Genomic DNA, 23,518 nt, shown 5'->3' with positions numbered 1-23,518 from the left:
TTCTCACTGACTGCCTGCATGTTAAGAACACAAAGAAAGAGTCTTTTCTTTACACAGAGGCCATAAACTCTCCTTTAATTGCTATTTATGGCTCATTATGTCCATTATCTGTTTACAAACTGCAGCATGGGAAAAGTCTTTAAGAAGGTTTCAACAGACGGCAGCAACTTTCTCTGATTATCTCACGACACAGAGGCTATATACATGTATATATCCACTGTATGTACATAGGAAGCCTTTTTCCATTCTAAACACTGATGGAGTTTCAGTAAACAAGCAAATAAAGGAGTTGACGGAGAGCCAGCAGTGAAATCTGGACTCACACTGAGGTTTTACATGAAGATGACAACATGATGAGTATTTCAGTGTTTAAATTGCATCGAAGTTTGTTTTTCTATTTTGTCTTTAACTGACAGAAACTGACTTCTATGTATTTTGCATGACAGTATTTGCTGATAAGCAGCAAATTCAAAATACAGTTTAAAATCTGTGTAGTTTTGCAAGATCGGAATGTTGTAATTCATTCAGAAGGAAACTTTTTTTAACTATTTAGTTGATTTTCTTCAGGCTTTAATCGTAGAATTTTGTTTTTTTTCTCATAATCTTTCAATCATATTTGAGTAATATTTGAATCATGATTGAGTTTTTCACTTGTTAAATGCATAATTTAAATTTTATGTCACAGTTTGACTGATTTTTAGCTTCATTTTACATTTTTTTGTTCAAAGTGACCTACAGAGACACAAAATGACAACAGAGGCAAAATGTAAAAGAAAAAACCTGATTTGAAGACTGAAACGGCTGAAAATCAACCACAAAGCGACACAAAATTACTACAAAGAGACACAAAATGACCACAAACAGACACAAAACCAGCACAAAGAGATACAAATTGACTACAGTGAGAAAAAAAATGACTGCAAAGAGACACAAAATGACCACAAAGAGACACAAAATGATTGCAGGAGACACAAAATGGCCACAAAGAGACACAAAATGGTCACAGAGAGATACAAATAGACCACAACGAGACAAAATGACTGCAAAGAAACACAAAATGACCACAAAGGGATGCAAACTGGCCACAAAGAGAGACAAAATGACCACAAAGAGACACAAAATGAAAGTAAAGACAGACAAAATGAAAATAAAGATAAAGAGACACAAAATGACATAAAGAAACACAAAATTACCACAAAGAGACACAAAATGACAGGACACACAAAACAAAAATAAAAATAGACACAAAATAACATTAAAGAAACACAAAATGACCACAATGAGACACAAAATGACTGCAGGAGGCACAAAATAGCCACAACGAGACACAAAATAGCCACAACGAGACACGAAATAGCCACAAAGAGACGCAAGTTGGCCACAAGACAAACTGACTGCAAAGACACACAAAATGACTGGAGACACAAAATGACCACAGAGGGACACAAAATGGCCACAAAGAGACACAGAATGACCACAAAGAGACACAGAATTACTGCAAAGAGACACAAAATGACCACAAAGACACACAAAATGACAAGACACACAAAATGAAAATAAAAATAAAGCGACACAAAATGACTGCAAAGAGACACAAAATGACTGCAGGAGAAGCAAAATGACCACAAAGAGACACAAAATAACTGCAGGAAAAGCAAAATGACCACAAAGAGACACAAAATGACTGCAAAGAGACACAAAATGACTGCAGGAGAAGCAAAATGACCACAAAGAGCGACAAAAAAGGCCACCAAGAGACACATTTTTACATGTCAACTGAAAAAGTGCATAGAAACGGGTGGAAACAAATCTGTCTGATGGATAATATATCTTATTTATATCTTATTTTCTAAGTGTTTATTTAATGTCTACTGTTGCATGAAGAGAGAGTAACGTAATTTTGATTCTTGGTATGTCATGTACATATTGAAGAATTGACAATAAAGCTGACTTTGATACACTATCTAACCCTAAAATACATTTTAAAACAGTATCATAATGTGTTGCTCCTATAAGGTTTTTGCTTTCATGAGTTTGAATGAAAAATCAAGAGAAGAATGAGAGATTGTGTTGTTTCTCTGCAGCGTCTGTCATCATGGATGCAGATTTAAAAGCTGCCGAGTCTCTGAGGAGGAAACCAAACAGTGAAGTACATACCATGACTTCATCCAGCACACACAGAAACAGAAACGAGGACATGACATCAGTAACTAGCTTATTGATGAGTTTCCCTGGCAGACAGGTCACCATGTGATCTGCACTTCATTTGTCTATTAGACTGATTCCTGTTCACAATGTGGCTCATTTCTGTTCTTCTTCCACCGACGTCTGAGATCAACCACGGAGATGTGACTTCTGACACCAAAATAAAGTACAGTGTTTGTGTCTTAAAATGTTTCATATCAGACGAAGATTCTCACAAAACCTTGAACGTTTTGTTAAAGTTGAATAGTGTAATGGCTTAATGATGTTCATCGTTGGATCGATTCCATCCAGGATCAGAATGTTTTTATATTTCTGGACATTACAGAGCAGTTCAAAAATGAGGAAAATGAAAATGAAATGTCTTTTATATCTTCAGAACAAACTGTCAACAATAAAATTCAAAACACACTATTGAACAAATAAACAAGGAAATGTCCTCTGTATTAGTGAAAAGGTTTACGAGGCCCTGAAATAACTGTAAAGGTGATGTCAATCAGACAAACACAAAGACTCACAAACCAACTACTAAGAGACAAAAAGCAACTTAAATATTCAAAAGTACCTTAAAGACACATAAAACTACCTTTGAGATGCAAAAAGTGACCACAAAGACATGCTAATTGTCAACACAGAGCGGAAAACTGACTTAAAGATTAAAAATGATGACAAAATAACTGCAAAGAATTACAAAATGAACACAACGAGATGCAAAATTATCAAATGATTATATGGAGACCCAAAATGATAGGAAAAAACGAGTTAAAGACTTGAAAACTTGACTAAAATGACGACCACAAAGAGATCCAAAATTATGCCAAAGACATGCAAAATTGCAGTAAAAAGACTCAAAATGATCACAAAGAAGGCATAGAAGGTTGCAAATGACAACAGAGACACAAAATGACCACAAATACACACAAAACAAATCCAGAGAGATGAATACTGGATTTCAGCTGAAGGCTGCTGTTCTGTCCAAACTGTCATGAGACATTGACATTTTTATTGTGATATACCCACCACTGTTGTTAGTTTTTGTTTCAACAAATTGTTTGGAATGAGGAAATCACTATTGCACACTTCTATTTAAATGCCCTACTTTTATGATATAATATCTCTATAGCATGAACTTTTTACATTTTCCATAAATGTCACCTAAAATGAATAACTTTTTGTGAGCAGTGTATGTAGACACATCGTTTAAGCACACTTCAGTAATGTATCTGCTGCAGTAGTGCAGTTTATCTATCTAGCTTAGTGTGACAGTAAAAAAAAACAACATATGCTGCTGATATGTTTAAGACTAAGCCTCTGGCTGAAAAGCACAACTGATTATCTGTCAAAATGTGTACATAGAAGTGTGCACTGAACACTGAATAAAGTCTCTGTAGATTATAGACAAAACATGCATCGCTCATCACAAATTTCTTTTTATTTACCCAAAGTGCATGAGTAAAAATACAAAGCAGGTGAAGTTAAATAACTAAAAAGTAAAAAAAATTACAAAAAATAAGATTTTTTTCTAGAAAAGGGCAAAAGTAGTGGACAATGCAGTTTATTTCTGAGACAGTCACTCCAGCACAGACACCATGTATCCCATCAGTCCAACCAAGGTGTTTAAATTTTCATCTGTCCTCTGGATGTTCTGGAGCATGGCAGTGGCCAGGTCTTAGTCTCTTCTGATCTGTTTCAAGAACCATTCCTCTGACCTGACCGGGTACTGCAGCAGACTCACAGTGGCATCCCACTTCCTTTTTCCTGCATAAAAGCACCCAAAAAGGTATTAATTGTTAGTAATTACTTTCTATAAACATAAACACAGTTAACTTAAAGTAAATGTTCTCTTTTGCAATTTTAGGATGGGCCAAAAGTTAACATGTTGATCATGTAGATGTCTGCACAGTCTAATCAGATCTTACTTGATTTGGTCTGTTGAGAGGAGGAGCTGCAGGACAGGACTGGTGAGCTGCAGAGTAGAAGTCCTGGCAACTGAACCTCATCATCCAAGGCCAACAATTAAATAAAATGATGAACAAGAAATGTTGTTGTTGATAGTATCTGTATTACAAATCATTGTCTCCAGTAACTGATTAATTATTGCTTTGTCCATACAATGTCAGAAAGTGTTACAAAAAATACCTGTAATAATTTCCAACAGTGATAAATGCCTTGTTTTGAGGCACAACTAAAAAAAACACCAAAATATCTGAGTACAAGATATCAATGCATTGAATTTCCACATCTGCAAAGCTGAAACCTCAAGAACAATCAGCATTTTCCTTGAAATTCTAAAAATAGTTGCACATTACCAGTACTCTTTACTTCACTGTGTTAATTTGATCATTTGAATAAATGTTTTAGACTTGTATTAATGATAATGTTAGCAAACAATTTATTGGTTCTTCAATAGAAATTTCAGTGTTTACCATATAGTTCAGAAACATGATTAAATGGGCCATTGCGTAACAACATGGGGGGCTTTGAATGCAGGTCTTCTAATGAAATATTGCTGCTGCTTTTCTCAGGTTTCATAAGGCGTTGTTTCACTGTTTGTTAGCTTACCAGCGGCTAACTGAATAGCAAACAAAAGTTCAACGCCAAACTCTGATCACTGATCCTGCGCCGTACCACCTTAGCTGGCGAAATGTTCATAATATTGATGTGGGTCTGTTGTAGCTGTCGTGTTCGTAGTAGGCTAACAGCAGGGTGTTTGAGGAGGTGCGCCCCGCTATTTGACAAGCACTGACTTGACTTGCCTAGGCACTGCGATCCACACTCCAACCAGTTGGTGGCGCCAATGCACCAATTCGATATTTACCAACAGCCAATAAACCTCAAAGAGGAAAAACAAGAAGAAGACAAAGACTAATAGTGAGCAACATTAACAAGAAAAACCGGACCACATAGGGACGCTCACAGCTTCTCCTGATTTTTTTTTACATTCAGTCATCAAAACGTCGTACGCAATGAGGTAATAGTATTTCACTTGGTTTCGAATTGTAGTTTAAGGTTTATACTAGCAAGCTGCGGAATGTAATCGTTAGTCTATGTCTAGTAAGCTAGCTCAGAGTAGCCGGTTGAACCAGTAATGTTAGCATAGCTTGAAGCTAGTGGCGTGCATGATGTGAAAGCTGGGGACTAGCAAAAATGTTAGCCGGGTAGAATTTTTTGAGCAGTCTAATTGTGGTAATTATGTGAATGACATTATTTTAGTGAGTACTGTGGAGGGATATTACTCTCACATGTGCAATTTAGTAATCACCTAGTAGGCTAACGTCTTCTAGTAGTCACTTTGTCGGGTAGCAGAATGAATGAATGAATGGATGACTTAAACGGTCTGCACTGTGGTTTGAGCAGCAGCTGACTATGGTAATTGGTCAGATGACATATAATGTTCGCTTTGTAATTAAATAACGTGTAAGCTGAGTCGCCACGCATCATTACTCCAAACCGTAACGTTAGATCTGAGTAGTAAATGTATGTTCTGTCACTGTGTTTGTCTGCAGAGGGGACCGCGGCAGGGGCCGAGGAGGCCGCTTCGGGTCCCGGGGAGGACTGGTCCAGGGGTGAGCTCAGAAGAGCTGCTTGTCTCTTACAATCATTATGTCTCCATGACTCACGATGCATTAGATAATCAGGATTTAAAAAGCCTAGCTGTTTTCCAGTGTACTGCCAGATTCAGAGCCATCTTTTTTGCTGTAAGATGCAAAATACTGTAAATTTTGACACGTTCTATTTTCAGCTTGCATTAATCCCTGTTAATAGATGGATTTGGTATTGCCGGGTGGTGGAGTATGTCCTTGTACCCATCTCAGCAGAGCTCTTTATGCATCAGCAACACAGCACTTTTCAGCCATCAGCACTTGAAAGATCAGATCTATCTGCATTTATATTACGTTTTTAGATGTTAACTCAGTTCTATTTTGTATGTGTTCTGCCCTCTAACAGTCTTTGTTATTGGTTCACCCTGCTGAGGCAGTGTGTTGGCTTCCTAGGACAAGTCTTTGCACCGTCTGCAGAAATAGGGGTGAGCAATCACTCGCTCAGACAGATCTACAACATCTAAAAATTTATCTGTTCAACCGTTCACCTACACACTTGACACCAGCTGGATGTCGGCGAAAGAGGCAGTGGATTGCACTAAGCTGAACCCTCAGAGGCCACTACGTTACTTCAGCAACCACTTCACTGCCCAACTACATCACTAGAGTAATAGTGTTTTCCTGCTTGTCTTTATTCGGCAATCATTCTGGCGCCTGCCTCTGCCAAGAGAGCCAAGGATCTCCGTGCATTGTCAGTGCATCTGTCCTGTATGTTTGCCAGAGAAGATGGGTGCAATAGAGTTATTGCCAAATGTTTACAGTTAACCCACAGTCATTCCCTACTGACCTTCGCCATAGTTGTTAACCAACATCAAAGTCTGTTTGAGGCGGAAGACGTACAAAATATCTGTATATAGCAGATACTCATTAATGATAGTTATTCACTGCTGATGTTATTACTACAAACTGCTGATCTTTTCTTTATTACTGTTTAGGTATCGGCCATTTGTCCCACACATCCCTTTTGATTTTTATGTGGTGAGTAAAGAGCTGCCTTGCGGCTGTGATTTACAATTAGCCAAGAGATTCCAGATGTGAAAGTTGGCGATATCATGTCTGTGAATGCTTTAAAAACTAACATATGATACCAGAAGTAGCAAACTTTTGGGTGTGGTTGGTTGAAGTTAGAACTATGTTCTGTTGCACATGTAAACGCATCCAGCAGTGATGTCACCGGATCCTGGAGTAAACCGCAACAAGATAAACAGTTTTTCTGGGGAGGCAATGTTGTGGGATATGTTCAGGAGACCAGGTTTGTCTAACTATGATGATAGTCTACCATAGGATGAGGCTGGTAGTACAGTGGATGCCATTCTGAGTAGCAGCGTGAGAACTGAAGCAAACTGTTGTTTATCACCAGTGTGAGATGGCCTTCCCTAGAGTGAAGCCTGCACCCGATGAGACAGCTTTCAGTGAGTGTCTTCTGAAGAGAAACCAGGACTTGAGCCCCACACCTGCAGAGCAGGTCAGTCCACACACCTGCACTGACTAGACAAGTCTGTCTCACCATTTGCATTTTTTGTTTAATTTATGAGGTGTTTCAGTTCACTAATAGAAACCTTGTTTATTGGTTCTTCTGCATTTAGTCCTCCATCTTGTCCCTGGTCACAAAGATCAATAATGTCATTGACAACCTGATTGTTGCACCTGGGAACTTTGAAGTGGTGAGTCATACATCTAACATTCTGAATGACTCTGTGAAAGTCAAGTCGTGCCAGTGGTTCTGCCAGAGCATCTCAGTGTTCCAGTTTAACATTTTATTATATGCAGTGAAATGTCAGACATGTTTAAGTATTTTAGAAAATAAACTATACAGCTTTATGTGTGTAAGCAGCACACTGGGTATCTAGTAACAACCATAGTGCATAAGTTTTTTTTTTTCCAAAATCAATTAATGGTTGCAGAGCCTGTGAATGCTATGATCTAGTAAATAATATTAATACATTACACGTTAATGTTGTATCTGCGTCTCTTGATAGCAAATTGAAGAGGTGCGACAGGTGGGATCATACAAGAAGGGCACCATGACAACGGGACACAATGTTGCTGATCTGGTTGTAATCCTCAAGATCCTCCCTACATGTGAGTGATCAGTGTCAAGTAATGCTATCTGCTGAAAAATGAGAATAGGCTATCAGGATCATAGTCAAATCTGTAACACTGGCTGGAATTTGAGTGGCATACTTTTCTTTTTACATTGTGTAAAAATACACAGCTGCCCTCAAGAAGTACATGCTGTTTAATACAGTATGCATACAAGTGGAACATACACACATGAAATGCGCCCTAAACTCTATTGCGAAGTGAGCTGTTCTATGTTTGTGCACTGTGGGGTTCAAGCTTGCTTATTCTTGTGCGCAACACCACAAAGTCTGTGATGTAACTGTACAGAGGATTGTGGGTCAGAATGGCCAGAAAAGCATGCTGGATTGCATACTTCAAAATCTGACTAGATGTACTGGGACATCTTGGTATTTTTGGCTCACTACATTTAACATACTACATATTGGGACATACTAAATCTTTTTCTGGCATACTATATAGAATGACAGTATTGGTATTGGAAAGCTGCCACTGTCTGAAAAAAGGCTTCTGCTGAAGTGCTAATTACTATAAAGTCACTTAGATCGCATCATGATGTTTGGAGCCAGTAAAGTGTGGAGGGGGACTATGGTGATCAAAGTCTAACTGCTGTGTGTATCAGTCTCTATGTTAAAAAAGTAAGGATGTATTCATAGCTCTTTGTAATTTATTAACCATAATGCTGGAAGATAATGATTTTCTGGTCTTTTACAGTGGAGGCAGTTGCTGCTCTTGGCAACAAAGTGGTGGAGACTCTTCGCACACAGGACCCTACTGAAGGTAACACACTGAGGGCAAGGTATAAGAAAAGTTGAATGTTTAATCGGTCTGGCAAATTTTTGTGACATTAGTGCATTTCATTGAATTCAGGATTGCACTTGTTTATTTAATTTCATTTAGTTATTTAGGTTGTTGTGGGGTGTAATAATATCCCAAGACAGTTGTTTAAAACACGTTCAGTAATTTTGTATTTGTCAAGCTTTAAATTAATTTGTAAAGTAACATTGCTAATGTCAAGTGTGTCTAAGAGTATGTGTCACTGATTTCAGTGCTCTCCATGCTGACCAACGAGACAGGCTTTGAGATCAGTTCAGCTGATGCTACCGTCAAGATTCTCATCACCACTGTCCCTCCCAACCTGCGCAAGCTGGACCCAGAGCTGCACTGTATGAGCTCATACATGTTCACAACACACAAACACAGAGGTGCACTTGGCATGTCCTAGAAATGTCACTAGGGGGCACCTTTTTAGCTCAGGATTAACACATCAACATTGAACCACAACACTGGACATTAGGGATTGACTAGTTAGCCACCTGGACTGTGAGAGGAAGCTGGAGTACCCAGTGAAAACCCACAAATGCACATGGAGAACATGCAAACTCCATGCAGAAAGATCCCTGGCCCAGGCCGGGATGTGAACTGGAAATCTTTTAGCTGCAAGGCGACGGTGCTAACCACCGATTCACTGTGCAGCCCTGCCTGATTGTCAACTCTGATATTTAGAATTTTTCTGATTATCGATATCATCATCACTATTAACCAGTTTCTGATAAAATAAATTCCATGCACTGCTTTGACACTGATACAGTGGCCTCTCTCTTTCTTTAGTCCAGAGGTGTCAAACTCAAATACACAGTGGGCCAAAATTAAAAATTTGGTAAAAGTCGCGGTCCAACATTGATATTCATTGAAAAAATCTTCCTCTAGATATAACAATGAACCTTTTCATATGGATCCAAACAAATTTTGTTTAAACACTGAATACCGAACAAGCAAAGCGTAATACTATACAAAATATAACTTAATAAAACACATGCAAAATCGAATTTCAGATTAAAAACATATCAATGCCATTTATTTCTTAAATAAAATTTAAATAAAAATCATATGCCTCTTTTTATTTGCAGCCTTCTTATTTAAATTTCAACTGTAAACTTATTCCACAAGCTAATAATACATTTTAAAATAAAGTAACAGTGATAAATCATGTAACTAGTAGTAATATCCGTCAATGAACGTGCAACCATTCAATAGTTAGATTATGTTCGTTTTGTTAATTCTTACATTAGAATAGCATTACTTTTTGACCGTCAAATAGTCACGAAAGTATGAAAAGTCATGAAAGTAAGGAAAGGATGGTTTTCTCTGTGGATGGACATGATGGATTAAGGAGGCCACAGAGATCAGGAAGCGGGTGAGCAGTTCCATGAACCGGGACGAGGGGGCCTACATCCTCTCGCATACCTGGGATTCCATCCTCCAGAGACCATCAGGTGGCGGGGGGCGTGGCTGATTTGACAGATTCTGACAGATCTGTCAGACCGACCACCTGACAAAAACGTCAAAATGTCATCACACGTCGGATGACGCTCCGAGGAAGACTGCAGACATAGTCGAGACATGTCGGCAAGATAAAACCATCCTTTCCTTATTTAGTTGTTGGTCAAAAAGTAGCGCTATTCTAATGCAACCATTCAAGCCCATGCCTTGCAGTAGCAATAAAAAGTGCATAAAGACAACATTTATTATTGCTCAGTTTGGTACACACTGATCTACTCTGATATGCCAAAGCCAGATACCTGGCATCTCTTCTTGGATGCTAGTTCATCAATGTCTGGGCTCAGGCTCTGAGCTGATGAAATCCTTAAGATCGAGTGAAGGTGTTCATCAGTCAGACGTCTCCTGTGAGATGTTTTGGTCATCTTCATCGAGGAGAATAGTTGCTCAAATAGATAAGTGCTGCCGAACATGGAGAGCATCTGGGTGCAGAGCTGAGGCACTGTGTGAGGGATGAAATGTGGAAATTGTGCAGCGCCCACAGCATCAAACTTTGACTTCAGCATGTCACTACACTGCAGTTCAATCAGCTCCATTTGGAGGTTGGTTGGTGCGTTTCCCACGTCAGCTGCAAATGGATTACTGAGCAGTTCAAACCTACGTTTCTGGACATCAAAGTTGGCAAATCGCCGGCTAAACTCAGCGCCGAGTATGCTGAGTTTTTCAGCAAACTGCACACATGGGAACACGGCAGTAGAGATCTGCGTTTTCAACATTTGGCAGCAGGGGAAATGGCCCAGGTTTCCTTGCAGCATCTGATTCTCCCACAGGCACATTTTAGTTTTAAAAGCCCTCACTGCACTACATGTCTGTGATGATTTGCCCTCGCCCCTGAAGCTGCAGGTTCAGCGCAGTGAGATGGTTCGTGACGTTACACATAAAGGCCAGCTCACACAGAAACTTTTGCTCCCAGAGCCCTGCTGTGTCTTTCCCTTCGCTTTCCAGAAACTGAACGATTTCCTCATGTAGCTCGAAGTATCTGTTGAGTACTTTTCTTTGGCTTAACCATCTGACCTCTGCGTGATACAACACATCTGCATATTCCGAACCACACTCCTCCAGAAAAGACTTGAACTGGCGGTGATTCAGACCTTTGGCTCTTATAAATTTAACTACTCCTGTTACTGTGTTCATAACATGTTCCATCTTTAGGGCTTTGCCACACAGTGATTCTTGATGTATGATGCAGTGATAAACAGTTAGCTCACCTGCACAGTTCTCCTCCCGCATCTTCTCTAGAACCCTGCCCACCAGCCCACTCTTTTGACCACACATCGCTGGCGCACCATCTGTCGTCCCACGAGTTTATCCCATGGCAGCTTCATTCCAGTTACACATTTGGAAACCTCTTCAAAGATTTCCTTTCCTGTGGTTGTGCCATGCATTGATTTTAATCCCAAAAGTTCCTCTGTAACACACATATTTGAGTCCACTCCACAGATGAAGACTGACAGCTGCGCCGTATCAGATCCGTCGCTGCTCTCATCCACAGCAAGGGAGAACGCAACAAAATCTTTTTCCTTTTCCATCAGCTAGATTGGTGGCTAAATCACATGTACGATCAGCTACTGTGTTTCTGCTAATGCTCACGTTTGAAAATGCTTGTTTTTTTTCTCCGGGCACATGGCATCACAAACTTTCATCATGCACTTTTTCACAAACTCTCCCTCATTGAAGGGCCAGGCTGATTTTGCGATCTCTGCTACCACCAGAAAACTAGCCTTTACAGCAGCCTCACTTTGTGATGTGTTTTTTTTTTTTTTTTTTTTTTTTTTTAACATTGTTGTGAAACCAAACTTCTTTTCATCTCCTCTACTTTCTGGCGCCTTTGAGTCATGTCCAGGTCCTTGTACTTGTGTTTCGTTTCGTAGTTTCGTCTAATGTTGTACTCCTTGATTATAGCCACATTGGCTCCACATACGAGACAAACAGATCTGTCTTTTACATTTGTAAACAGTTATTCTGCCTCCCACCTGTCCAGAAAGCTCCTGTTTTCTGCCTTTCTTTTCATCATTTTTGGGAAGAGTAGCACGGCGCCAGTAGTCACACGAGGTCGCTATTGCTACTGTCAACAGAGGAGAGGGGGTTTATGGGTCCTGTCCTGATTGACGCGCGAAAACACCGGTAGAGCATTCTGGGGTATGTAGTATTAGCGATACATGCGCTGTGTGATGCCGGCGGGCCAGTTATAGTAGTCATTTGGTATTGCCTCGCGGGCCAAATATAATTACACTGTGGGCCAAATTTGGCCCGCGGGCCAGAGTTTGACACTTATGCTGTAGTCACTCTGTGGTCTCAAGCAATGTCCTACCCACAGCACGCTGATTGGTTACACATCACGAGTAACAGCTAGTCAACAATGAAAGCCAATGTGGTACAGATGAGCACAGCACATTTACAGAGTGGAGCAGTTCCAGTGAATAAGCAGAGCTGTGTTTCAGAGGTTATATATAAGGCAGATATTGCTGAAGTTGTAATAGCAATGTGATAGCAGATGCTTGTTCTCACATTGTTTAACAAATGCTGGTTCCATATATTTGTTATCAGTCTCTGTATTTACCAGTAATCGATAGTGGTTATGGCCCTGAATAAAGCATGTTGTTCGTAGTCATGAATTTGAGTCATGTCCCAGAAAGCACCTGAAATTTGGTTGTGATTTATGACAGTTTGTGAAGTTTTTATTTAAAACACCATGTGTGTGACTGATGTGCAAGTATTAGTTTATCACCCTCATTTTCAATATTTACAAGACGACATAGCTCCAAAAGATAGCATTCATTCTCTAAATGAAATGTAGTAAGCTTCCCCCGGTTCAAATATGGCCCACATGAAGGACAGTTGTGCAGTGATTATATATTACATACAGAGTTAATTTTGTTATTTTTTTCTACAGTGGACATCAAGGTGCTGCAGAGTGCTCTTGCTGCCATACGTCACGCCCGCTGGTTTGAGGAGAATGCCTCCCAGTCAACGTGAGGAAATTTCTGTAAACTTGCATTAGGCCTGCTGTATTTTTTTTTTATTGCAGTGTTGATTGATGCTTGACTTTTTGACTGATTTAGTATTCATTATCTTCAGGGTCAAAGTGCTGATCCGCCTGCTGAAAGACCTGAGGCTGCGCTTTCCTGGTTTTGAGCCCCTCACTCCCTGGATCTTGGACCTGCTGGTGAGTCCCAGAGTCCTGGCGTTTGACCAGATAATGCACTCATGAGTACCAAAGAAAACTACGTAGTTGCATGTACAATAAATCTCTAGCATTGTGTATTGTATATTGGTACATGTAGACCATCAGTGACAAGGTCATAGTGTTGAGGCTGCTGTCCATCCTGTTCCAGGGGCACTCTGCAGTGATGAACAACCCATCCAGACAGCCCCTGTCCCTCAACATGGCCTACAGGTCAGTTCTCACTCTCCTCAGGTTGTATTTCTGTGTAGTCACTTTCAGTGAAATATTTTCTGTCAACTTTGTGTTGGACTTCTGAAGGCGTTGCCTGCAGATGTTGGCTGCTGGGCTCTTTCTACCGGGCTCTGTGGGCATCACTGACCCCTGTGAAAGTGGAAACTTCCGAGTGCACACAGTCATGACTCTTGAACAGCAGGTAGGTGTAGTCCTGTCTTGTTGCGTATGATGTCTGTCTGCAAAAATTTTTTGCTGTTTGATGGAATTCTGAAACACCTACAGTCAGACCCATAAATATTTGGACATTGACACAATTTTCAGCATTTCGGTCCTGTACTCTACCACAGTGGATTTGAAATGAAACAATCAAGATGTGTTGTAAGTGCAGGTTTTCAGATTTAATTTGAGTTTTTACATCCAAATCAGGTAAACGGTGGAAGAATTACAACACATTTTATGTGCCATACATCTTAATAAGGGACCAAAAGTAATTGGACAGTTAACTGCTCAGCTGTTCCATGGTCAGGTGTGTGTTATTCCCTCATTATTTCATTTACAAGGAGCAAATAAAAGGGCTAGAGTTCATTTCAAGTGTGGTATTTGCATTCAGAATCTGATGAGATCAACTCTCAATATGAAATCCAAAGAGCTGTCACTACCAGTGAAGCAAGCCATCATTAGGCTGAAAAATCCAAACAAACCCATCAGATAGATAGCAAAGACATTACGTGTGGCCAAATCAGCTGTTTGGTACATTCTTAAAAAGAAAGAATGATCTGGTGAGCTCAGCAACGCCAAAAGACCTGGAAGGCCACTGAAAACAAATGTGGTGGATGACACAAGAATCCTTTGCAGTGGTTTTTTTTCAGCAGCGGGGGAAGGCTCTCCGGGAACTGTGGCGGCGTAAACAAATGACACTTGCCTGCAGATGTTACTTTTACAACCTATATACTGAATGGCCAGTTGAAATGGCTTTTTAAAATTTTTAAAAAATTTTTAAAAATAAAAAAACAAATAATGAAATTAAATAAGTAAAAATAAAAACAATAAATAATAATTTCTTGATGGGGCTGTAGAATCAGTGGCAAATTTTACACCCAGGCTCAGAACAATTAATTTCTCTGGGTTTTCTGCAGAAGAGCTCTAAGGATCTGTTGTCCTATAGGTACAGAGTTAAGTGCCAATATTGATCATTGCTCTTACAGTGGAAATACACTGAACTTATTATTTTTTTTAATTAAAAGAAATATTGACATGCATATTATGCAAAGAAAGGAAAAAAAGATTTGACACACCATTACCAGTGTGGTAGAGCCAGGAGTGGAACCAGCTATTTTTTTTCAACCCATTTAGGCTCCTAGCCTGATAGCCTGTGCTTCTCTTTAGGTTTTTCTCCTCTACTCTCATTTCTGTCTCCTGCACCATCACTTTGCTCTCCTCCTGTTGTACTCTGCTCTCCTTCACTTTATTCCACTGCTCCTCCCTGTCTAATGTTACTTGTCTTATATGATTACATAAAACATTAATGTTAGGTAATGTTAGGGGGGACACAAGGACCATAAAACACACAGTATAATACATGCATGATAAGACAGATGATACATGCAAAGTACAACTAACATGGAAACTAATTATAGTTTACTGCAATGGTGTACGGCTCTGGCATTAAATACACTACATATATAGCTGGTGGTAAATTCCAAACTATGTAGATGAACAAATCAAGTATAGTAAGGGCAATGCAGAGTAGATCGGTGGAAATGGGCAGCTGGAGGTGGGAGAACAACCACACATCTGAAGCATCCAGCTCTGGGACCAGGGACACTCGGAGAAAGGACACAGAAAGAAACAGAGTGAGTGTAATGCAATAATGGTATATATAGTAAATACATAGGTAGATAGAGAAGGGCTCAGTGCATCAAGAGAGGTTCCCCAGCAGTCTAGGCCTATAGCAGCATAACTAGGGGCAAACTAAAGGGACGTCAAGAGGGGAAGTCAGTTGTGCAAAGGAAAACACCAGCTCACCCCGTCAGGGTCCCCCAGTCAGCCCTAACTATAAGCTTTGTCAAAAAGGAAGGTTTTAAGCCTGGTCTTAAAAGTAGAGAGGGTGTCCGTCTCCCGAACCCAAACTGGGAGCTGATTCCACAGGAGAGGAGCTGATAACTGAAGGCTCTGCCTCCCATTCTACTTTTAGAGATTCTAGGAACAACAAGTAAGCCTGCAGTCTGAGAGCGAAGATTAGGGAAATATCCATTGTTACAGCAGCAACATCTTTCACAGCAGCACTAAATGTATATATCGCAACAGCAACAACGAAAATGAATAAATAATTATTACTAATCTATAAACAACAGCAACATATACAAGAATGAAAATGAATAAATACATTACTAAACTATAAACAACAGCAACATATACAAGAATGAAAATGAATAAATACATTACTAAACTATAAACAACAGCAACATATACAAGAATGAAAATGAATAAATACATTACTAAACTATAAACAACATCATCATAAAGTGGCTTGTTGAATAAATGTAACCGTAAAAGTGCAAGATGCCAGCACTGCAAAAAAATTGTTGTGCAGATTTTACCAAGTTTGAGATGATGATATGATACAAGTCCAGTTTATGTTAACATCAGCCAGTGACGCTGATGTCATAAAGTCTTACAGCAGATGGAATGAAGGACCTGTGATAGCACTCCTTCTTGCAGGGTGGATTTCAAAGTCTGCTATTGAAGGAGCTGCTTAAAGTCCCCACAGTCACATGCATTGAGTGAGAGGGATTGTCCATGATGGATGTGAGCTTTGCCAACATCCTCCTCTCACCCACCTCCTCTATGGAGTCCAGGGAACAGTCCAGGACAGAACCTCCTCCTGACCTTCTGTTTAGTCTCTTTCTGTCCCTTTCAGTGCTCCCCGCTCCCCAACAGACCACTGCATAGAAAAGAGCGGTCGCTACTACAGTGTCATAAAATGTCCTGCACACTCCAAAGGACCTCAGTCTCCTCAGCAGGTGGAGAGGACTTTGGCTTTTCTTGTAAAAGACCTCTGTATTATGTGTCCAGTCCAGTTTGTTGTTGAGGTGAACACCCAGATATTTGTATGTGTCCACCATCTCAATGTCCAAACCCTGGATGTTCACCAGTGCAGTCTGAGGTGTCCTCCTGCGGAAGTCGATGATCAACTCCTTCGTCTTACTGGCGTTGAGATGAAGATGGTTTAATTCAATTCAATTCAATTCAATTCAATTCAATTTTATTTATATAGCGCCAATTACAGTCAAATTGTCTCGAGACGCTTTACAGAACCCATATGCCTGACCCCCAGAGCAAGCCAAAAGGCGACAGTGGCAAGGAAAACACCCTTTTAACAGGGAAACAAACCTCGAGCAGAACCCGGCTCTAATGTGGGGGGACCCATCTGCCTGCTGGCCGGGCGGGTTGAGAGGGACAGAAGAGATAGAGAGGTAGAGGTAGAGACAGAGGGATACAGATAGAGGGGTAGAGATAGAGAGGTGGGGGGGTGGGACACAAGGACCATAAAACACAGCCACACATCTGAAGCATCCAGCATCCAGCTCTGGGACCAGGGACACTCGGAGAAAGGACACAGAAAGAAACAGAGTGAATGTAATGCAATAATGGTATATATAGTAAATACATAGGTAGTTAGAGAAGGGCTCAGTGCATCCAGAGAGGTTCCCCAGCAGCCTAGGCCTATAGCAGCATAACTAGGGGCAAACTAAAGGGACGTCAAGAGGGGAAGTCAGTTGTGCAAAGGAAAACACCAGCTCACCCCGTCAGGGTCCCCCAGTCAGCCCTAACTATAAGCTTTGTCGAAAAGGAAGGTTTTAAGCCTGGTCTTAAAAGTAGAGAGGGTGTCCGCCTCCCGAACCCAAACTGGGAGCTGGTTCCACAGGAGAGGAGCTGATAACTGAAGGCTCTGCCTCCCATTCTACTTTTAGAGATTCTAGGAACAACAAGTAAGCCTGCAGTCTGAGAGCGAAGAGTTCTGCTAGGGTAATATGGTACTATCAGATCTTTAAGATATGATGGAGATTGGTTGTTAAGAGCTTTATATGTCAGAAGAAGGATTTTGAATTCTATTCTAGATTTAACAGGGAGCCAATGAAGAGAAACCAATATAGGAGAAATATGATCTCTCTTGCTAACTCCCGTCAGTACTCTGGCTGCAGCGTTTTGGATCAGCTGTAGATGTTTCAGAGAGCTATTGGGACAACCTGATAATAAGGAATTACAGTAGTCAAGCCTAGAAGCTCACACCAGTCAATGAAGTCAGAGATGATCGTCCTGTATTCCCGCTCATTCTCCTCAGACACAATGGCTGTATCATCGGAGAACTTCTGGAGGTGACAGCTCCCAGAGTTGTAGTGGAAGTCTGGCGTGTACAGGATGAAGAGAAAGGGGGAGAGCACTGGCCCCTGTGGGGCCCCCATGCTGCAGACTACCACATCAGACACACAGTCATCAAGATAAGATAATCCTTTATTGCTCACTAACAGAGCGTACTGCGCTCTGTTAGTGAGGTAGTCGATGGTTCATGCAGCCAGGTGACATTCTACTCCCCACTCTTTCAAGTTTCACCCCGAGCAGAGAAGGCTGAATTGTGTTGAAAGTACTGGAGAAATCAAAGAACATGACCCTCACAGTGCCGCCAGTGTTCTCCAGGTGAGTCAGCAATCTGTGCAGCAGGTAAATGACTGTATCATCCACTCCAGTGTTCAGTTGGTAAGCAAACTGCAGTGGATCCAGACATAGGTTCATCTGGAGATGGAGGTTTTTGAGGATGATCCTGTCCATGGTCTTCATCAGATGAGACGTGAATGCCACAGGTCTGAAGTGGTTGGGCTCCCTGGGGTTCTTCAAGACAGGAACCACGCAGGAGGTCTTCCATATCACAGGAACCCTCTCTAGACTCAGGCTCAGGGTAAAGATGTGCAGGAGCACCTGACAGAGCTGGTCTGCACAGTCATTAAGGAGTCTGGAATTTACGCTTTGAAACTGCCATTTTGATTGTCCACCACAGATATTCAATGGGGCTCATCTCCGGGGATTGAGCTGGCCACCTGCATGCTGTGCTCCTGCAACTAAGTTCTACTGGCCCTGGATGTGTGGCAAAGGGCATTATCTTGTTTAAACATCCGGTTTTGACCTTGACGGAACAGTGCACATGCAGAAGGGAGCATATGGGTTTCAAGAATGGCACAATACAAGACAGAGTTCATTGTGCCATCACAGACCGTGAGATGACCAACACCAGCAGCACTCATGCATCCCAAACCATGATACTGCCTCCACCATGCTTGACAGTAGGTACTGTACATGCTGGAGATAATGCTTCGCCTGACCTTTTGCGTTCCCTCACATTAGCAGGAGGAAGATAAATCTGGAAATTGGACTTCTCTGACCACCAAATCTTCCAATTCTTGGCTGTCCAGTTCTTGTGTGCTTGGGCCCAACGACGCCATGCTACCCTCTGTCTTTCATTGATCAGAGGCTTCTTGACAGCCTTGTCAAGAAGCCTCTGATCAATTGCTGCCCCTGAAGCTTGATCTAAAAGTCGGCCATGTACAGTGCAGTTGGAATGCAGGACATCAGTTTGGTTTGACCACTGCTGTTGAAGCTCCTGTGATGTCATTCGGTGGTTTTCATGCATATGCGGATCAGGATGCAGTCATTTCTTGCTGAAGAAACCCTTGGACACCCAGATCTTGGTTTGTCTTGCAATCTGTTGGTTCGTCTGTATTTCTGCAGAGTGTATCCAACTGAAGGACTGCATCTGCAATTCCTGACTTTCTGGCAGCAGCTGTACCCTTCCTGGCTGACAATCTGTATCTTCAGGCATGTTGCCCGTGTTAGGTTCCTTGTTTTAGCCATTTTTGTCCCTGAAGAACTTTCAAATGTGCTGGCTTCATATAGACATGAAGTGCAGCAAAAACAACAACAAAAATTGTGTCTTTTAATAAAAAGCACAACCTTCATTAGTGGATCACTGGTACCAAAATGACCCATTACTCAAAATGTCTCCTGTATTTTTATGGAACCAATCAATTTTAAGTTTTTAATGGCTTTTTAAAGATTTGTTTAGTATTTTGGCTGCGACTGTACTAAAAGAAATTGCACTTGAAGACCTAAGAGTGATTCTTAATGCAATATTTCACAAATGCATGGAGTGTCCGAAAACTTTTTTCCACCACTGTATTTATTGATGATGTGACAGCTGACAAAAGCAGCAGGATTAATTCTGAAGTGTTTCAGGCATCATCTGCTCATATTCAGCCAAACGCCTCAGAACGCGAAGCATACTGCAAACGGAACCAAAGAGTTTTTTAATGCAAAAAAGCGTATTGTTATGCAAAGTCAGTCACCTGCCCTGAATCCAACTGAGCATGCATTTCACTTGCTGAAGACAAAACTGTAGGGAAAATGCCCCAAGAACAAGCAGGAAGTGAAGACAGCAGCAGTAGAGGCCTGGCAGAGCATCACAAGAAACCAAACCTGGCATCTGGTGCGGTCTATGGATCTGAGACTTCAGGCTGTCATTGGCTGCAAAGGATTTGCAACCAAATACTATAAGTGACTATTTGATTTATGATTGTTAGTTTGTCCAATTAATTTTGAACACTTTAAATGTCCAAATATTTTTGGACTTGACATCTGAACACATCTGAACAACTGTGTTCCCAAAAAACATGGCATGGATCTCATTAGCTGATGTAGACTGAACGTAAGTGAAAGCTCTGAAAGTGCATCGGCCTGATGACTGTTTTTCCTTTTTGTATTGCAGGACATGGTTTGTTTCACAGCTCAGACACTGGTAAGGGTCCTCTCTCATGGAGGCTACAGAAAGATCCTTGGCTTGGAGGGAGATGCCAGCTGTAAGCAAATCTCACACTTCTCTGTTAGAAGTAAAGATTAGATTCTGGTTTACAGCAGTGATCTGTTAAAAGATATGTTTTTCAAACCAGCCAGTAGTTTTTGACATTCAGACAATTTATAATCAAAGCATGATGGTTTTAGGGTTCGATATCTAGTAATGCAGTTCCCTCAGCAGCTATTTCATATGTGGGCCGTCCAGTTTGTGCTGAATTGTGCTGTGCAATAAATTAAATAATCTGTCGTTGCAGACTTGGCTACAGAGATGTCTACCTGGGACGGTGTGATTGTCACTCCGTCAGAAAAGGCCTATGAGAAACCTCCAGAGAGGAAAGAGGAGGAAGATGAAGCTCTGGACGAGGGAGGAGATGGAGAAGATGAGAGCATGGAGACCCAGGAATAATGAAGAGGTTGAAGCAACTCCCATTGTACCACCACTAATAACAATACATATGTTCCATTACATCAAGTTTTTTCAAAGCTTAAATTGTAGATTGTATGTCCACATTAGTTCTGTCCTGAGTAATTTATGTGTTCTGACAATCATTTTCAATGAACAGGATATATGGCCTTGTTTTTGTCTCTCACAAGCTCCATTACTGGTCTGCTGCCATTGGTCACCCCACATTAAATTTGAAAAAGTTGATCCCATGAGGAGGATTCTGTTATGTACAATAGAAGTATATTTAATGAAGCCCAGCACAATAATACATTCACACTATGAATATTTTCAGACTTAAAGGTCCTTGAAGTACATAAGGTAGGCCTGAAATTAGTGGTTTTTAATCAAAGTAAAATTTTCCAGCATCATTTGAGCACTTCATAACCATATGAAATGTACAGGGCTAAGAAACAAATTTAAGCCCCATTTAAAATCAGCAACAAAATCAATCATCCACTCCAGGTGTTGCAATCTAAAGCCATAATCTCAATTTTGATCAGCACGATTTTTTAAAATCATTTACTAATATAGCCATATTTTAACATTGTCACGTTTGAGATTCTATTTACAGAAGGAATTAAAACCATGATAATTCCTGCATCATCATTTTCCTGCCCCACATTAAGACAAGTGTTGGACACCAAGATTACACATAATTATTGTTCCCAATCAGATGGTGGAAACAGAACAAATACTGAACACTATCGGAGGAGAATTTAATAGACTCTCAAACAAGCACTGAATGCATCCAACTGGTTTTATCGATGTGATTTGACCAAACTATTATATAAAGCATCTGAACATCAATGTAGTTTAATTTCACAGACATAAGCTGAACTCACAAGTGTTTTGTGTAAACATTCATATACTCATTCTAACACGTAGGGTTGTTTGACACCACACTTGTTCTGCTCTCTTCCCACAGTGACTGCCCATAAATGTATTGAAGTCCTTGCAGCTCCACCATGGTGTGTACTCTGATGAATCACCAGCAGGTTTACTGGAGGGCCACTGGTCCTCTGACGTGTTCACAGAAAGAACTGGCCTCATTTATTGTCTTTTTTGTTGTTGTTTTTAATTGTGATGTTTTTACAGCCTTTTGGTTTTCTTTGTACTTTGTAACAGTGATATAAAGCTGTTTTGAGTTCAGCCTGAGACTCATCTGTGCCAGTTTTAAACAGGATATTGCTAAGTCAAAGCCGAGAGTATATCAATTTGGAGCAATATGACCCAACCACACGTGCTTTATTCAGGGCAGCAATGTAACTCAACCAGACTTGTGAACAATGAACAAATTAGATTACAGCATACATGTATGTACACAGGTGTATATTATGGCTGATAACAGTCAAAATCCCCAAATTCCAACACTAGAAATGTTTACTGAGGAACTGCATCTTTGTCAGGACTGGATTTACTAATGGTTAAAATCTGTTTGGGCCCTGGATGTATGTTTTATTTAATGATGAGCTCATTATATCCAATTAGAATTGTAACAAAATGCAGGCAGTGGTAGTAATTACATTGCTGGTTAGAAAGTAAGGATCTGCTTTAATTATAAATATTCAACTGATTTATTTTTGCTTTAACATTTTTAAGTTCACATCAATTCAATTTTATTTATATGGTGCCAATTACAGTCAAATTGTCTTGAGACGCTTTACAGAACCCATATGCCTGACCCCCAGAGCAAGCCAAAAGGCGACAGTGGCAAGGAAAACACCCTTTTAACAGGGAAATAACCTCGAGCAGAACCCGGCTCTAATGTGGGGGGACCCATCTGCCTGCTGGCCGGGCGGGTTGAGAGGGACAGAAGAGGTAGAGAGGTAGAGGTTAAAAAAAATCGATTAAAAGGGGACATTTCAGTAGGTCTGTACCTACAAAAAGAAAAAAAAAACATGTTTTACACATGGTGTTTCTTTTTTTTTAGACAACCACTCCTTTTGTTAATCTAGCAGCAACTGAGTATCAGTCCCACCAGGTCAGTCCAACAACACTTCTCCATCATTTTCAGGCATGAACATTAATTGGCATTAATCTGATGAGCAATGTGGTTTGCATAGTTACTTTAATTGGAGAGGTTACATTCTATTCAGTTATGGAAATGCATCTATGCACACAGTAATTAGGCTTCAACTACAAATATCTTGCTGGGAGTCTGAAACTGAAAAAAAAAATCCATCATCTACACCTAGAACTGTGGTCTCTTCATCACTGTGGTGGGTGTATATGAAGCTGTGATGGAGAGTGACCTAAGTCTGAATACCCAAATGCTGTCACTTCAACAGACTAAAGTGTCAATGTTGCATATTCCATGTTTGAAAGGGGCTGCTGCCCTAAAATGGCAAAAAGTAAGCAGGCTGATCGAATACAGTCAGTCTACTTTAAGTCCTATAAATTACTTTGATAAGGTTTGGAGAGTTAGTGGCAAATGAAAGTTCAAATTACCTGAATTTAGATAAGTCCCATTCTTGATGTCAAGACAGACACAAGGACTGCAGATACAATTTCCCCTCGGGCATCAATTAAATATTTCTGATCATT

At 40.6% G+C, this 23,518-nt stretch overlaps 1 protein-coding gene across 1 annotated transcript; it reads left to right on the top strand.

Moving 5' to 3' along the window:
• Nucleotides 1-5,025: 5,025 nt before the first annotated feature.
• ilf2 (interleukin enhancer binding factor 2) lies at nucleotides 5,026-22,123 on the top strand. Its single transcript, XM_023288900.3, has 15 exons — nucleotides 5,026-5,173; nucleotides 5,709-5,768; nucleotides 6,740-6,782; nucleotides 7,165-7,269; nucleotides 7,391-7,468; nucleotides 7,784-7,886; nucleotides 8,601-8,666; nucleotides 8,936-9,052; nucleotides 13,120-13,198; nucleotides 13,305-13,392; nucleotides 13,562-13,623; nucleotides 13,711-13,825; nucleotides 20,444-20,534; nucleotides 20,784-20,942; nucleotides 21,900-22,123. Exons 1-14 carry the CDS (start codon nucleotides 5,169-5,171, stop codon nucleotides 20,933-20,935), a joined length of 1,164 nt encoding a protein of 387 aa, XP_023144668.1. The 5' UTR covers nucleotides 5,026-5,168; the 3' UTR covers nucleotides 20,936-20,942; nucleotides 21,900-22,123.
• Nucleotides 22,124-23,518: the final 1,395 nt, after the last annotated feature.

Source organism: Amphiprion ocellaris, chromosome 15, assembly GCF_022539595.1.
Source record: "Amphiprion ocellaris isolate individual 3 ecotype Okinawa chromosome 15, ASM2253959v1, whole genome shotgun sequence".
Lineage (NCBI taxonomy): Eukaryota > Metazoa > Chordata > Actinopteri > Pomacentridae > Amphiprion > Amphiprion ocellaris.
The sequence above is the reverse complement of the archived record's forward strand: the minus strand, read 5'-3'. Positions and strand labels throughout refer to the sequence as shown.